Below are 16,996 nucleotides of genomic sequence, written 5' to 3'. Positions count from 1 at the left end.
CACACACACACACACCCCCATCCATCGCTGTTGCCACAGCAACAAGGGGAGCCCGGAGCATCCTTGGGTACTGGGTACCACCAGCCCCTCCCGCTGGGATGCTGGGGACCTGGCTGTCCCCAGGGAGGGTGGCGGTGTCCGGGGGGGGGGTGGCCACGCTTCAGTGACCCCCCAGCCCCATGGGAGCACACGGCTGCACCGCCTCTGGGACAGCACCCAGCACCGCCCTGGGCTCTGGGATGCCCCAAAGCTGCAGGGGCAGCGATGCTCCGGCGTGACGGCACAGACCCCCCCCGGCTGCAGGACACTGCCTGGCTCAACCAGAAGCAGGGAGGCCCGTGGGTCTGGCTCGGCTCGCCGGCCGTCACCGCTGCCCTCCTGACCTTGCCACCGGCCAGGGCCACGCGGGGCTGGGTGCCCGGTGTTTGGCACTGCCTGCGCAGGCACGTGCGCACGCCGCTGCCGGCCTGGCTCTGAGTCACGCACAGCGGCCGCACGCAGCATCCGTGCCGGCTCCGCAGGCAGAGGCGGCTCCTGGCCTGGCAGCAGGGACCTGCTCTGCCCGCTCCCCCCAAGCCCTGGCACAGCCCCCCCCTGCCATCCCCACCCCAAGTCCCTGGGAGGAGGACGTCGAAGCCGAGTGCTGGCTGCCCACCGGTGGACGGTGCCGTGGGATCCCTCCCGGACACAAGGACAGGAGAAGGACTGCTGTTGGGGACAGCACTGGGACGGGGAAGGATGTGCTAAGGCCTCTGCCCCCCCCAGAGGTAAGCGGGGAGCAGGCAGGGCTTGGGGGGGGGCAGGGGGGTGGGCAGGGGTGAACCTATATGGGGACACATGGGAGGATGAGGATGAGGGCAGCCTTGGCGGGGGTAAAGTGATGGGCACCAGGGACACAGCAGGGTGGTCCCCAGGGTAAGCCCCCCCGCCCCTCCAAACTGTGGCAGCACCAGGCTGGGACTCCCCCAGACCCCTGCATGCAAGAGGGGCCCTGCTGCTGCGTGAGGACGGAGGGACAAACATGTCCCCAGTTCTGGGGACACTCAGACTGGGGCGGAGGGGCTGGGGATGTACTGGGGGACAGCCAGTCCCGCGGGCAGCACGTTTGCCCCCCCCCCCGTGAGGCCTCTCTGGCGCAGGGCTTTGTTCAGTGCCGCGACCGGCACCGAAAGGGTCCCGGTTCCCCCCTCCTCGCCCTCCTCCGGGCTGACATTCCGCACACATCCCCACGCACACGCCAGGCTGCGGGGCCGCCCTGGCAAGGGTTGAGCAGGCAGTTCCCATGGCAATACCCCATGGCAGGTGGCAGGGAGGGGACGCCGTGGCCCCATCCCCGCAGCGGGGTGGCCGTGTCCCCGCGTCCCCACGAGGCAGCGGCCCCTCGGCCACCCCAAAGGTGGCTGCATCCCTCCCCGCCACCGCCCCTCCTTCCCCATCGCCGGCGATTGGGTGGCTGCGGATGGCCTGATGTTGGGCCTGATCCTGCCAACACGACGGCGGGAGCCGTGCTGGGGCTGTGCCGGGTCTGGATCCGGCCCAGGATGGGCAGGTCCCCGCGGTGCGGGGGGATTCCCTTCCTCCATCCCGTGTGGAAGCCCCACTGGGATAAGGGCGGCGATGCTCTCGGTCACCCCCAGGATGTGGCCTCAGCCTCGCCGCCCTGGCTGGGTCCTGGTGGCCAAGACAGAGCCCTGGGGGGGGCCAGCTCTTGGGGTCCTTCTTGGTGGTCCCCAAAACAGGCAATACCCCCTGCATGCATCCAGCACTGGTGCCCTGTCCTCCACCCTGCACCCCGGGGCGAGGGCAGGAGCCGACTCAGCCCCACGGGTGCTGCAGCTGCAGGAGGGCAGTGGCTGTGGGTCCCAGGGTCCTGTCGCCCTCCCCACAGCCCGGCCCGGCCCCCCTGTGCCCCCCCAGGCCCGATGCCCACCCGTGAGCCGGATTGCAGCTGCGGCCGCGGGCCCAGCGTGGTGCAGGGGAAGTGGTACGGGGTCCGCTCCTACCTCCACCTCTTCTACGAGGACTGCACCGGGGCCAGCCCCGACGGGGATGGGGATGGATCCTCACCCCACGGAGCCTGGGCCCCCCTCATCTGGAAGGTAAGAGACCCTGAAAACCCTTCCTCCCACCTCCCCCTGGAGATGCACCCCCTGCCCGCATCCTGTGCAGGGTGCATCCCCCCACGACATTTGGGTGGCCCTGTCCCCAGGTGAGCCTCTCCACGGGGACCCTGTTCCTGCTCGTGGGGGCCGCCGCGCTGGCTGCCGTCTCCCTGGTGCCCCCGAAGCTGGAAGGGATCGGGGAGGAGGAATTCGTGGTGCTGGACGTGCAGGCGGTGCGGTACAACCACGCGCTGGGGACGTGCCGGCTGGTGGGCATGGCGCTGTGCGTGGCGGCCGGGGCGCTGGGTGCCATCGGGCTCCTCTCCTGCGCGCTGGCCCCGCGTCGCCCCCGGGAAGAGGAGCAGCAGCTCTCGCCCATCCTGTGCGGCAGCCCCCCGCCACGGCCCCCCACCGCCTTTGCCCCGGCGGGAACGGCGATGTCCTTCGGCGTCTCCCGCGTTCATGGTGTCCAGCCCCGGTGGGACACCTAAGGCGACGGGTGATGCCCGGCACAGGGCCAAGCCGTGCTGCACCCCGGGAGCTGGCTGGATCACCTGGAGCTGGTTTGCGGTGGGTGCTGCGGAGCATCCGGCTCAGTCCCGGCAGAGCTGCCACGTCCCATCGTCCCCCCAACCCTGCAGTCCCCGCACCCCGGCTTCCACAGCTGCCGCTGCTCACTAAAGATGCCGAGAAATCCCTTCGCTGGCGGCTCGGTGGCCGTTGCTGTGTCTGCGTCAGAAACCCCGCGAGCGCCGGGTTTTTGCGTGGCAGCCACTGCTGCCGGCAGCACCTCATTCGGTTTGGCGTGGAATCGTATCAGAACCCGGGAACGACACTATTTGGCCCAGTTTCCCTGTCGGAGGCTGTTGCTGGTGGCTGAGCACAGCGGTGGGCACCCGGGGGGCACGTGGGGCCACGTGCTCTCTCCTGCCAGCCCGGCACAGCCCCGTGCACCTCCTGCCTTGGCCACCACCATCTCAGCTCCCCTGGGACACCCCTGCACCCCAGGGTGCTGCTGCATCTGGGCAGGAGGGTCCTCGCTGCGCCAGCGGGCAGTGCTAAGGAACCAGTGTCACTCTGGGGGCAGAGACCACCTGAAGCCCCCAGGGGCATCGCTGCCGCTCGCCCCGGGGCTGCCCGCGCTCCCTGGTGCAGAGAGGTTCCTGTCGCATGTCTCCCAGAGCCTGGGACCCACCCGGGCCTTTTATCACCCCGCAGCAACCCGTGTGTTGCAATACGCAGGTGTTGTGCAGCGCACCCTGCATCCCTGGCCAGCATGACCCTGGGGGCATCCACCCACTGCTGGCACGGGCTGGCTGCAGCGGGCACCATGGGGGTGCCAGGGCCCCAAAATCTGGCCCCATGTCCTTGAGAAAGCCGAGCTGCTCCTGTGGACTGGCACGGCCGGTGACCTGGCATGCTGGCACATCCTGCATGACCATGTCGTGGCAGAGCCAGGGTGGAGGGACCTGGCTGGCAGCACCCAGCAGCTCCTCCAGTAACCCTGGGCTGGATCCAGTCACACCGTCAGGGCTCGGGCACAGCAGGAGAGGGGCAGCGGTCCCCTCAGCTGGGGACCAGGGTGGGAGGGCGAGGGGGGTACGGGGAGTGGGAGAAGGGCCCGTTTCCATGCCCTTGTGGGGTGCTGATACTGGTCATGCATGGGGAAGGTGGCGGGGCAGGGCAGGCAGGGGAGCTGGGCCAGGCTGGGATGTTGCAATTGGGCTCACAGCCGCATCCTGGAGGAACGGGATGGGATGGGAGCAGGTGACTGCCAAGCCCAGCCTGGATCCAGCCTAGTGGAAGCAGCTGGAAGAGCCCCAGGACAGCCCTGAGCTGGCGAGGCTGAAGCCCCTGGGCCCCCAGCCCCGTGTGCCATCCCCACGCACGGTGACCCCGGATCGCCGGCCGCGGCGGATCGGGCCGTACGTCCTGCTGGAGCCGCGGGACGGGGACTGCTCCTGCCGCACCGTGCATGGCTCCACCGAGGCCAAGAACAACCACCAGGTACAGGTACCCTGCGCTCTCCAGTGTGGGCAACTGCTCCTTGAGGAGGGTGTGGAGGAAAAGCTGCACAGTTAAGTGCCCGGAGGTGCCGATGAGCAGGAAAGGAAGAGGATGGCTCCAAGGCCTGAGAGCCGAGGTACCCAGGAGTGCAGCTGGTGGCTGTGGCAGAATGTGGCTGCCTGGACCGGGACGCTGCTGGGAGGGCTCCGTGTGCGCCGTCAGATCCGGGTGCCCGACCTTGTGCCTTCGGAGACCGGGAGACCATGCCACCAGCAAAGTTGTGATGGCTGAGAGCAGGCACGGGGTGGGGGGAAACACAGCCGTGGCCCCCGCCCTCAGCACGGTGCTGAGCCGTGCCAAGCTATGCCCAGCCTGCACATGCACAGCATGCCAGGCTGCATCCACAGCTGGGAGGGACCCAGACCACCGTTTCCTCATTTGTGCTCTTTTTGGGTAAATAAAAGACGTGTAACATTTCCCTGTGGGCTGTTCTCTCTGCTGAGTCCCAAATAGGCTGCAGCTGCCCAGGGCTCCAGGGACGGCACCCACCCCAGCAGTGTGCCAGAGCTGGGCATCATATTAACACAGTAACAGGCACATGGTGCAAGGAACGGTGCTTTGCTGGCTCTCCAGGCTTCCCTTTGCTGTAAAACCCTAGCCCTGCCCGCCCTCTGTCCCCCCAAACCCCGCTGAGCCCCCAGCAGCCCTCCACCCCTTGCAGGCCTCCTTCCCAAAGGGCTTTGAGCACTATTGAGAAAATTGGTCCCGGAAAGGAAGCCACAGGGAACTAAAAATAGCCCCAGCCCGATCCAGTAAACACGGCCGCCAGCCTCGTGCCACCCAGCAAAGCCTGTTCCCAGCTCGGGGAAGGCGGCTGCGTCACACCGGCTCACCGGAGCATGCCCGGCTACTGGACGGGAGAAGCGGTGATGGCCGGGCCTCTGCCGATGGGCACCATGCCCAGGATCTCCTCCTGCAGCCAGGCGCCCGGCCCAGGGTGCAAAAGGGGCCGGGAGGTCAGGCTATTTCCAGCCCCATTCTGCCCACCGTGCCGCTGATGAGGGGGGGGACACCCCAGAGAGCCGATGGCACGCGCAAGTCCTGGCGTTTAACCAAAGGTAGGCAGATGGAAGGAGAACAGCAACCGGGGCACGCAAGAGCCGTTTGGCTCCGCTCCCGCTTCTCGTCCCACGGGGCTGCCGGGTGTGAGGCCACGCGGGTCGGTGACCGCAGAGCTGGCGTGGCTGCCGCGGGGATGTGCCAACTCTGGGCCACGTGGTGCCATGAGAGCAGATCTGGCACCCCCAGCCCCACGCCACGGCCCCTGCCGGCACAGGGGGAGGGAAGGAAGCGTGTTTAGTAACTGTTTATTTTACAGTTATAGGGTTTGTACAAATCTGCATTTACACGGGTACGTATAAGTCTTTGTACAGAGTAACTGAAGCACCCGAAGCGACCACCTCCTCCCAGGCCCTTCCTCCCCTGGGGACAACGCAAGAACTAAAGTGCATCATGGCCAGAGAGCGGGGGGGCTGCAGGGGCTTCCCCCCCAGTGGGGGGACTCCAGCCATCCCCTCCTTCAGGGCAGTAGGGGAGTGCACAGAGGGGTCCTGGGACCTCCGGCAGCATCCCCAGGTCACCACAGACTCTCCTGCACCACAAGTTTCTAAAGTGCTAAATCACCCAGCCCTCTGCCCCACACCGCTGCTGCCCCGGGAAGCTGTTGAGGGGCCAGAAACAGGCTCTGCCTTCAACTGCGCTGGGAGAGGAGACCCGTGAGCAGCCCCCGGCTCTCACCAACGGCACAGACAGCCCTGGCACGAGCCAGCCGCTAGCACCAGCGAGCAGCAGAGGGAACAGGTCTCGCTGGCCTGCCTGCGCGAGAGCAGATTCACACGTTCCGGATTTCAGCCTGCAGAGGCAAAGGAAATTCTTCTGCTCACAGCTTTATGGAAACACAGGTCAGGCGTGATGACTGCCCACACACCCTCTGGCCAGAAAGGCACGGCCCCTCTGAGAGCGAGGGCCCACAGGGCAAACCAGAACTTACCCAGAGGCAGTTATGAACCGACAGGCAGGGGGTTGGGACAGGAGGGTGCTGAGTCTTGCAGGGCACGAGTTTTCTTCCCTATCCAGAAATCTGTAACTCTTCAACCAACACCCGATTTTCAGGTGTGCAGCCCCTGGGCACGGCACAGATGGCTTTGGGCACAACACAGCAATGTCGGGGGAGCTGGGTGGGAGCCATAAGGGACAGGTAAGGGCACTTGCGGGAGGTTTAGCAGCTCAGGGGAGAGGTAGAGGCATATAGTGTCTATTGGCTTTGTCTCAGTGGGACACCGAGTTGTCTAGAATTCGATGCTTAGCTCAGAGGGCAGGGAGTGCTGGGACTGTTAACGGGTCTGGGTGGGGACACAGAAGCTACGTGGGGGTTGGGGCTGGCCTTTCTGGGAAATTCCCTCATTTGCGTTATTCCAAGGGGTGACCATGAAGTCTGGTCAGCTCATGGGGGAGGTTTAAGACAGACTTCCTACCACAAAATTTTTCCACCTTGTGAAACAGCCTTCTCCGCATTAGAGCCTGCTTCCAGAGCTGTAAAAAAGTCTGCAACAGGTGTTTATGGTGCCGCTAACACTTGTGGTGATGTGACCTGGCACATGACAGCACATACCTCCTGCAGGGTGAGTGACACTCGTCTCTCACCTTGCTGACCCAAGATACAACCGTGCTACTGCCAGCAAAGGAGCCCCAGCAACTGAGAGCTAAGCTCCCTCTGGCAGTCCCACAGGGCTGCTCCTGTCCCCTGCCCTTCTCTTCTGTAAACAGAGCAGGCTGCAAAGATGAGGAAGCAAAAGGAGCCATGGAGTGTTACATGCTGGAGACAAATCTCATGGCAGGGCGCTGGCAGGAGTGAAAGGTTTGGCTCTACTCAGAGGTTGCCTATAGGAAAGGGAAGGATCGGACCACCAGCGAAGCTGAATGCAGACAGGCGAGCGTGCTGGCAGCCTGCAGACGGGAGTGATGCATAGCCAGAGGGCTGCCCTGTTCCTCAGGAGTGTCACAGCCCCTCGCCCCTACACGTGCACACACCCAGGCCAAACCCTGCCATGACACTCTCCTCCAGGCAAGGATCTGCCCTCACTCCCACTAATTATCCCCAACAGAGAACGCGGGATCGTTTCGGCATAGCCCATGCACGGCTCTCCGCTCATACGGTCACCTGTGCACAGCCTAAAGAGCCTGACTCATCCGTACCTCCGGTTCCTCATGAGATGGTGGCAGTGCCCATCTGCTCACTCCTGCACGGGGCGGAGAGAACAAGGTGAGCGTCGGTGTGGGGTACAATCCTGCTGGACTGGTTCCCATCAGTCTCTGTTGCAAAGGCAAAAGCGTCACGGGACGCAGCAAGAATAAAAAATAATCTTCAGACAGGTCGTTTTCAGACACGTCCTTTCATCAAACATCACCCCTTCCTGCCAGGGAAGGACACAGTGACAGGGAAGGCCCTTCCTCTGGCTTCAGGGAAAAATCTGCAGTTCAAACTTGGGTGCCCACTCCAGCGCACTTTTCACCACGGCCAGGGCAGCTGCTCCCAGTGCGACCGTCAGCCCCATCACCGCCAGCTTGACAAAGCGGTTGGTCCTTGGCTTTGTCAAGATGGATTTTGTCCGCTCCTCCCCTCGGAGCCGCTCCCTGAAGCGTTGCCTCAACACAGTGTCTGGTCTCTGCTGCACTGACGCCAACTCAAAGTCCTTAAAAGTGGAAGCCGCAGTTCTGCAAGAGAAGAAACAGGTCAAGGAGTTTCCCCAGCTCGCCTTTGGGACCAGCCTCCTGCTAGGGAGGAAGATCTTCATGAGGAAGGAAGACCTGGCAAGAGGATGTACAGAACACATGTGCACATGGGCTGCCCTGCACTCACCGTTCAGCCTGCTGCTGAGCTGCCTCCCTGGCAAGTTCGGATGGTGGGAATTGGACAAAAAGGTCCCCAGCTCTGCTGATCAGAGTCTCGTAAGGAAGGTCCTGTGGGATCTGGGACAGGAGGTGGTGGACAGAGGCCATGTCGCACTCGCAGTCCAGAACTTCCTGCTCCCGGTACAGCACGATCTGCAGAGAGGAGTGAGAACACTGAGGACAGCCAGGGAAGCGGGGATGACTCCTTGTCCCTCACTGGCACTCACTTCAGAACCAGAAGAGAAAAACATTTCACTTCCAGCTGAAAGACCTGCCATTCCTCAAGGGGACACACTGCAGCAAAGCATTCCCTGTCCGGGAAAAGAAATGCCAAACCCTTCCCGAGACTCTGAGGCTGTGGAAAGCCCCTTCCTGGGTAGTTAGGTTGGTCTCCTGAGCACAGCCTGCTACTGGCGGGTCAGAGACATGGGCAGAACCTCAGCAGGGCTTGATTCCATGACTTGCCCTCAAACGTTTGGACCTCCCATAGGAGAAAGGGCAGATGAATGCACATCACAGGTCTGCTCCCAGCCAGACAAGCTCCCCAGCACCCGAGCAAGTGCCCAGAAGCAGGGCCACCACATGAAAGCAGAGAAGAACACCAGGTTATGCTGCTTCCATGGCACTGAACTGGAACAGCCTGCAGATCTGGACAGCCCCAGGCTGCCTTGAGCAATCCTGGATCCTAGCAGCCCTCTGCCATTGCCAAGGACATTGATGGCCTCGGGGTCCCCTGCAGAGCAGGGTGTAGCTGGGGACAGCAGCAGCACTGGGTTTGCCAGCCCCTCTCTGCAGCTCCAAACTACCGGCACCTTACAATACTTCAGTTAATCCCCCTATCACTCTGGGCGATACCTACCACAGCAGCAAAATAAATGGGCATCAGTGGATGGCAAGCCAGGAAGAAGTCATATAATCGCACAACGTGCCTGAAGTCAGACAAAACGTGCCCAAACCAGGTGATCAGCCAGCTGAGAGCAAAGATGGTTCCCACCTCCGCACTGCACAGAGAGAAAGTACTGTTAGATCAGCTGCTGCCAGCAGCTTGGAAACCGTGCTGAAATGCTCCTGGGCGATCCCTGCACTGCACCTCCGTGCTAGGAAGGGAGATACACCTGGTTACTGGCAGAACATTCAGAGGTCAGTCCACATCCACAAACTGTACCTCTGATAGAATCCCAAGGCAAAGTGCTGCTGCAACTCATCTCACATCCTGTGGGGTCCACACTAGAGGTCCAAATGGTCTGCTTTCAGCAGAACCTGAACGTGTGACGTACCACGTCACTGTCTGGCATGCTTACCTGAGGACACCTGAAGTCCTGCAGCACAGTCAGCTTTTCAGGTTCCTTTCCACCCTAAAGGCTTACTAACTTCTGGGAGTTTCTAATCAAGCTTGGTACCCAAAGACATCCTGGCCATGAAACTTAACAGGGACAATTGCCCAGAAAATGACCCTGGACTGAACCTTCCCACTTACCTTCCTGCTTCTGCTTTATTCTGTCCGGACTACACTTGTGTGTCCCTATTGCACAACCTGGGAATTATCCCCAGAACTAGCAACAAGCTACAGGAAGGTGACAGCAGCCACAAAACTAGGCATGTGAAGCAGTTGTGGCAGCTTTGTATGACACCGTCTGCAACCCCCCAGCCTTTCCAATATGGACAGTGGACCACTGGTGTGAAGATGACACCATTTAAAACCCTTCAAGACAGGCAGCATAGGTTTGGGTTTGCTCAGAATCAGAGTGCCACATGGTTTTGGACTGGCACTGTTAGCTGTGGGTCAGCTGTTGACTCACTCTGAGGAAGCCACTGTGATGGTGGGGACATGCTGGTGCAAACGGTCCCATGAACAGTAACATGAGATGGGCAGGGGAGAGCTAGGAGGCTCCAAGGGAAGGTCACCATACCTCTGCATGAAGTCATGCACCTCAGGGTTCACCTGGTCTATGATGGGCATCAGGTAATTTAAAATGTGCTTGGTATTATCCATCGTTGGGTCCATAAAATCCCTGAGGAAAGATTTAAAAGAAGCTCCATCAAGCAACCATGTCAGTGAGCTCTCCCTCCAGGGAGGCAGCCAGAATGTAAATAAACATACTTGCAATAAACAGCTTTGCTGGCAGGTTGGCCCCCAGCCCCAAGGAATTCTGTCTGTTTGGGACAGCCCCCTTCCTACCTATCTGGGACATGCAGGGCTGATCTGTACAGAAAACCCAGACCCAGACAATCACGCTGGTGTCAGCTGATGCTTCTTATTTTCCTGCAGTGCATGCATGAATCGTAAAGCTTTTCCAGCACCCAGAACCTAACTCCCTGTCTGGGAGAGGAGGGAGAATCCCTCTGAACCACTCTCCAGCTGAAGGCTTGTTCTCATTTCAGTGCACAAATTGGAGAGTCACTTGACTTAGGGGCTCAGGACAGTGGCTGTACAGACCACCCTTTCAGTGCAAAACTGCCCAGGGCTGTATAAGGCAAGTGGGAGGCACTGTGCTGAGCCAGCCCCCAAGAGCCGGAGAGGCCCTGACAGCAGAGATGGCCAGAGAACTATGAATAATGCATGTGCGTTGGCTTTTTCAACTTCAAGAGATGCTACAAATTAACTGACAGCCTTCAATTAACCCCTCCCCAGAGCACAACTCCCTGCAAAGCCACGTGCTATCGTGTGGTCACGCTGCTTTCTCACAGCACCCCTCTGGGTATGGACATGACAGGCAGCTGGCCTTAATCCAAGGCTCTGCCTTCCAGGCTCCCCTTTCAGGCCAGCCCCATCTGCCCAGGTGTCCCCACAGCTTGAGGACACGCAGGTGGCTCCTCATCTCCAGCCGAGCTCTCTGAGTACCTGAGATGATGCGTCGAGAGCTTTTCCACCAGAGCCGTGGCCAGTCTGTCACCCACCACCAGGAGGAAGGTGACCACGATGTCATGGTAGCCCTGGTAGTAGTGCAGCTGGGGGTTGCGCTTGAGGACGTGGAGGATAATATCGATGAGCTCCTCCTGCAAGCCTTCCCTCTGGTCATCAGGCATCCCTGTGGGGACAGCACCAGGCAGCGGTGGGACGGGCTGTGTCACCTACTGACACCTGCCATGGGAGTGAGCGTGGCTGCAGTATGCAAGGAGAGGACCTGTGCATTTACCAACCTGCCTGATCCCAAGGGATGTGGTGCAAAGGGGAGGGGGGTAAAACTAGCAGAAAAAGTAAACCAAGCTCTAATCCTGCCCCCTAAAACTCTGATGGCCCAGGGGAAGGCAGCCAGTTGTCAGGTTGTTTCATCTTTGGAGTTGCAGTGCCCCTACCTGTGAGGAAGTTGCCGTGGAGGATGGGAGCAGGGTTTACTGATGTTTGTACAGTGCTGCGGAGAGCGAGTTGCGCTGCTCATCTAGCACTGCTAAGGACATTTTAATCATTTTTAATTTCCCAGGGGTTCTAGAAAAAATTAAACAGGACCCATTTTCACAGAAACTGAGCCAACTGCATCAGATTGCGAGGCCTCCATTGCCACAACTTTATATCGGTCCCCTGCTAACAACATGTGTTTAGGGACAGGATGTCACAGGAAAAGCATTGTTCCTGCCATGCACAGCTGCAGTCAGTTTCTGGCAGTCCTTGTCAACAGATAAAATGCCCAAAGGCCAAGCAGCAAGTCCCAGCGGAGATCCTGCAATGACAAAGTTCTCCTTTTCCCCTGCTTCACTAATGTGTCTAAAAATAGGCAGGAGGCTGCCATTCAAGGGCAAAAAAAGTCTGTACTAGCAGACCCTTCAGGAATCAGGCTTGCACACAGTATCTGCACTTGAAAGAGAATCAGTCAACTGTTTACACAAAATAAAAGCAGCAGAAGGGGGAAGCAGACTCTGGCCAGAAATAATGACTGCTCTGCAGAGTTAGATAGCTGCTGGATTAAATGTTTTATAAATAGCACAACAAGGCAGCAGCCACCCATCAGAACTAAACAACTGCAAAAACATTTTGCTTCTAAAGGTTCAGAGTTCTCTTAAATTTGGTGCATGAACCCAATTTTGAGACTGTTTCACACCAGAAATTGTTCTAACCACTGACAAACTTGCTTCCATGCCCCTGAGCTAGACCACGGTCTAAAATAAACTGAAGCAAATGGTACATTTCTCAAGCATTCCTTCTATCCTAATCTCACCCAGTTCACAACAGGTGAGGGGCACGCAGGATCTGAGCCTTTCTGCGCTGCAACTGTTCAGTGGTACTGGCCTGCTGGCGGGGGGGTCAGTGGGGCAGGGGGAAGCGTCATGTTGGAAGACCCACATCAAAAAACAGCTGTAGCACAGGCAGCTGAAGGAAACAGATAGCCGCAGAATGGCTCCACTGCATGAAGAAGCTGCTGTAAGCTCACAAGAAAAGGCCTTCTGGAAGTCAGGCTCTTGAAGCAACAGAGCATCACCTACTGCAGCCCCCCGAGTAAGGTCTGAGTCAGAAGGAGCCCCATGGCACAGACCACCCCCCCGCAGAGTGGGAAGAGGAGAATCCCCTCTCACCTGGTGGGAAACGGCGCAGGGATCGCCGCACGTCTAGTAACACTTGCTGGTAATCTTTATTGTCCTCTCGCAGCTCCTTTCCTGCTGAGAAAAAGAGGAACATGATTAACACTGAGTAGTGCAAAGGTACCGGGAAGTGAGCTGGCTGAGGGAGCTGGGAGAAACCCTGCTGAAGTCAGGAGGATGAGGCTGCATGCACAGACACACCGCCCCATCGTACGTCCCCTTTTTCGTACGTCACACACCAGCCCTGTCCCCTCACTTGCACTGCCACGCATTCTGACACTAGCGGCACTTCAGTGCAAGGAAATGAGACTACTATTTCTTCAAACAACATATGTTAAAATGCTTAAACTGACACCATTCCCAGCATTCCTGGAAACATCTTTGCTACACAATTTTGCTGTGCAATTCAAAGCTTGCTGAGCAGCAGCAAGGCACTATACGCTGTGGAGACCACAAAGAATAGTTTAGTAAATAGAAATAAGTCAGAAGAAAACCCCACCCATGGATAGCTAAGATAGTTAAAACAGAAGAGAAAAGAATTTGCTGGCACACACTGAACTATCTACGCGATCACGTGAAATTAAATGTTGTCTTCCAGCAGCTCTGATCACCTAACATAACCTCGTTCTTGACTGACATGGGGGGATGCACCTTCTGAATGGCTACAGATTCAGCAACAACAACAAAATCTGTCCTGGGGACAGTGACTGTAAAAGCTACAGGATTTGGAGTTTCTGCAGTGCTGAGGTTTAAAAACCGTGCAGGTACCTCATCAGGAAGGTCATTTTCCCCGCTTCTGCTCTGACCAAACACCACACGTGCTTTGTGCAACAAACTGCTTCATCTATGCCTTGAAGGGACACCTCGGAAGTATTTCGGCCAAGCCAGGCCTCAGCACAGCCACCTCTCCATGGGAGCAACAAAAATTAAGTTTGATACTTTCTGCTGCAAATCAACTTACACATGCCAGCTAACTGCTCGGGGCCACACCAACTGCATTCAAAGTGAACTAATTTCCATCACTGTCACTGAAGATAATAACACCCTCACAGCACAATGGAAATGTTTTTTTTAGGAAGTAGTATATTTCCAAATCTGCCATTTAACATACAACACAGCGCACAAAGCTGCGGTGGTCATGCTGCAGCATGAGTCCCCTTCGAACACGAGCTTGGTGGGAAATGGACCCACATACACAGGGAAAAGGCAGGTCAGAAAGCATGTGCTTCAACCTCTGCAATCCTTTCTCTAGTATGCACAGAGATCACTGAGCTGTTCTTCCAAAGCACCCGAATCCAGGCTGTTCCATACCTGGAAGAGGGGGCAGGTCGTCTGTATTAACACTTAGCAGCTTCGGCCACACTTTGCAACGAATCTCATCTGTCAAGAGCCCCCCCTCGCTGATCGCCATCCGCCTAAGCGCAGCCACGTCGATGGGGTCGCTGTTCAGAGCCTGATAAATTTCTGCCACTTTTCTTTTCTTCTTCGAATCAAAGTCTGTAAGAAGACCACAAAGAGGCAAGCTGATAGGCAACATGAGCACACAGAGGGCAGCAACTCAGATCAGGGGGGCAAAATCTACCTACAGCGATGTCACACACACAACAAGGGAGATGACATAGGACAGTTGGCGCACGCCCTGCCAGGACAGACTAGGGATGACCTTGGTGGGTGACCCACCAGCTGACTGTCCTCATCTCCACAGGCTCCACTGGGGGCATGTCATGGCTCGCAGGGCACCCCCACCGCTTCCCCACTGCTCCCACCCTGGGAGGCAACCGCTGCTCCTCCTGACATGGGAGCCGCCACCGCTGCCTGAGTGGATGCCTTGCCTTCAGCTCCCACACTCCCCAACAGATCACGGCTCCATTCAGGACCATGACAGCCGTGCAAAGCCATCCTGCAACTGTTTTCTCTCTGACGCAGCTGCCAGCTGAGGTGTCAAGTGTTTCCTAAGACCAGGACTTCATGTTCCTACCAACTCCCAGCTAGACAGTGGCTCCTGGATGCAGCCGTCCTAGGGAGAAGTCTGAGCATTTCCAGCTCAGTCACAAGAAAGGACATAATTATACCAGAGTTAACAAATCACAAGCATACTGACTTCTCTCCCAACAAACACAAACTTGCCAGCTACTACCATACGTGCAGGTTAGCCAATATTAAACAAGTACCACTGTTCTGTTGAGCAAATGAGTTCAGGTGCAGGTAAGGAACGGAATAACACACAAAGAACACGGTGCTCTGGTTTCAGATGGGTTAAACACACTTACAGGACACAGGAGTGTTTCCTGGGGAGCTGAGAAGGGACACTATTTCACACCGCATTGTGCTATTTGTCACCGCTGCCTCAGGTGAGGAAGGAGAGAGGTGGCCAAGAGCCATCCGATATCCCACACTGGAGGGGTGTCCACTAAGGAGGCTTTGCTGAGCAGCTGCAGGGCTGGAGCACAGGATGAGTCCATAAACGCTGCCTTTACCTAAAGGCTTTTCCGACAGATCCAACCACTCTTGGGATCCAAACGGGATTCCTTTGCTAAGGGACGTGTCCCAATAGGATTTGGGGTGGGAGGAATTAAAAGGATCTGGATGGAGAAACAGCTGTTTCTCAACGCTCCACCCTCCACTCGGGGAGTGCATTCCTCTGCCCACGTGGCACCTCCAGTGTCTTGGCGCTGCTCCGGCCCTCTCCCTGCTCCCGCAGAACTGTGTGCAAGTGCTGGGCTGGAAACGCCACTTTCTGCGGCATCTGAATGGGAAACGGCAGGATGGCAGGCTGCTCAGACACACACAGACGCTAAAGTAGGTCAAGCAGCAGATGCTGTCCATTCTCAAAGTACCCTTTTAAAACACTTTTTGAATGAAAATGAGCTATAATAATCTACAACAGATCTCCAAGTCCCCTCCAAACACCAAGATCCTGGTAGCTTTAAAGCTTCTAATGCTCACCCAGTGACCACAATTTCCTTTTATTTCCTTTCCCGCCCCTTGTGCAAGCAAAGTTATTTATTTGCACACGAACAGAAACCAGCTCCGCTCAGCTGGCTGTTCCCCGTCCCCTGCAACACGCAGACACTGGGCTGTCATGTACCGAAGCCTCAGGAAGGAGGAGACAAAGCCTATGGGAGAAAAAAACTCCTGTTCACACACAAAGAACTTAAGGAGTAGTATGAAGGAAGGAGCACGCATCGTGGGCTCCTCTTCTAAAATTTATTGGCAAGTTCCCCAATATTTACGCTGTTTAAATGTACAGTGGACAATAGCTGCAAGTAGTTAAAAAAAAAACCAAAACAACAAATGTATTTCAAAACCTTTTTTGCACACCTATAACACCTTAACTCGCAGCGTCAGTTACGCTTTGGAGGAGAAACAGAAACACAAGCTCAGGGCACGGGGGCTTACTGCACCGTAACTCAACCCGTACCGTCACGAAAGGTCCACCTGACCGGATTTTTATTTACTTCCGCGGCTAAAAACAGCTCCTGGAACACTTCTCACTGACGAGCAGCCGAGCACAGCACCCGCCGGCGTTGCGGAGAATGCAGACGATCTCCGCGGGCCGAAGAGGGATGGATGACCGCCCGCACCGGAGAGGGAAGCGGCCCAAGGGCTGAAACAAGGCGCAGGCACCGGGCACCGGTACTCACACAACACTTCGCAAGGCCGGGCCAGCCCCCGGAGCTGCTGCAGAGCCCCCCCCCCCCGTTACTACCGTGATGGACGGCCTGGAAAAGCAAAGCCCAGAGAGCTCAAGGGCCCGGCCTCGAGTCAGGCAGCGGCCAAACCGCAGCCCCGGCTGCTCCCCGCCCGCCCCAGCCCGCTCCCGTACGGCGGGAGGGTTCCCGGGGGGGGACGACAGGGCTTCGGGCCCCCCCCCGGATTCCCCCCACCCGGCGCCGGCCCGAGCGCAAGCGGCGAGCCCCGCCCCGCCGCTAGGGGGCGCCGCCGCGCCTGCAGGGGGCGCTCCAGCCCTCCGCCCACCTGAGAGGAACCGGTGTCCCCCACCCACCCGCCCGCCAGGCCCGGCCCAGCCCGTACCGTGACCGCCGACACCGTTGCGCGGCGGACTCCGCCGGGCCATGTTCCCGTGCGCTGCGGCGCATACCGGGCCGGAGACCGGACCGGACCGGGCCGGGCTGGGGCTCGGCGCTCCCCGCGCCGTCCGGTCCCGTCCCGTCCCACCCCCGCCCGCTTCCCCCCGCCCTTCCTTCGCCGGCGCGCGGGCGGCACGTCACAGCGCCCCAACGCGCAGGCGCCGGTCCTCGAGGTGCACCACGTGGGCAGAAGGGGGGGGCGCGGCGCCCTTGCGCATGCGCAGAGGGAACGGCGCGGCACGCTGTCGGCCCCCTTACACCCCCCCCCCCCAGCGCCGCTCACCGGGCCGCGACGTTTGTTTCAACAGTTTTATTTAAAAAAAAACCAAA

General features: G+C 58.6%; 2 protein-coding genes across 9 annotated transcripts; one reads left to right on the top strand and one right to left on the bottom strand.

The window, feature by feature from the left end:
• The first annotated feature begins 558 nt into the window (after positions 1-558).
• Positions 559-3,603, top strand: NRSN2 (neurensin 2). Of its 3 annotated transcripts, none has more exons than XM_075022617.1 (3): positions 559-767; positions 1,918-2,099; positions 2,210-3,603. In XM_075022617.1, exons 2-3 carry the CDS (start codon positions 1,923-1,925, stop codon positions 2,591-2,593), a joined length of 561 nt encoding a protein of 186 aa, XP_074878718.1. In that variant the 5' UTR covers positions 559-767; positions 1,918-1,922; the 3' UTR covers positions 2,594-3,603. The 3 variants fall into 3 exon arrangements, with proteins under 3 accessions (XP_074878718.1, XP_074878719.1, XP_074878720.1); XM_075022618.1 differs by having other exon boundaries at positions 1,889-2,099; XM_075022619.1 differs by lacking the exon at positions 559-767 and having other exon boundaries at positions 1,848-2,099.
• Positions 3,604-5,462: 1,859 nt separating this feature from the next.
• On the bottom strand, positions 5,463-16,770 carry TBC1D20 (TBC1 domain family member 20). Of its 6 annotated transcripts, none has more exons than XM_075021963.1 (8): positions 16,611-16,770; positions 13,887-14,072; positions 12,570-12,653; positions 10,903-11,089; positions 9,971-10,072; positions 8,920-9,061; positions 8,029-8,213; positions 5,463-7,883 (listed from the first exon to the last, which is right to left on the bottom strand). In XM_075021963.1, exons 1-8 carry the CDS (start codon positions 16,651-16,653, stop codon positions 7,628-7,630), a joined length of 1,185 nt encoding a protein of 394 aa, XP_074878064.1. In that variant the 5' UTR covers positions 16,654-16,770; the 3' UTR covers positions 5,463-7,627. The 6 variants fall into 6 exon arrangements, with proteins under 6 accessions (XP_074878064.1, XP_074878066.1, XP_074878065.1 ...); XM_075021965.1 differs by having other exon boundaries at positions 12,570-12,650; positions 16,611-16,668; XM_075021964.1 differs by lacking the exon at positions 16,611-16,770 and adding an exon at positions 15,997-16,085.
• Between the last annotated feature and the right edge of the window lie 226 nt (positions 16,771-16,996).

The sequence above is a fragment of the Buteo buteo genome, chromosome 2 (assembly GCF_964188355.1).
Source record: "Buteo buteo chromosome 2, bButBut1.hap1.1, whole genome shotgun sequence".
In the NCBI taxonomy this organism is placed as follows: Eukaryota; Metazoa; Chordata; class Aves; order Accipitriformes; family Accipitridae; genus Buteo; species Buteo buteo.
Note: the sequence above shows the minus strand (reverse complement) of the source record. Positions and strands in the feature narration are given on the sequence as shown.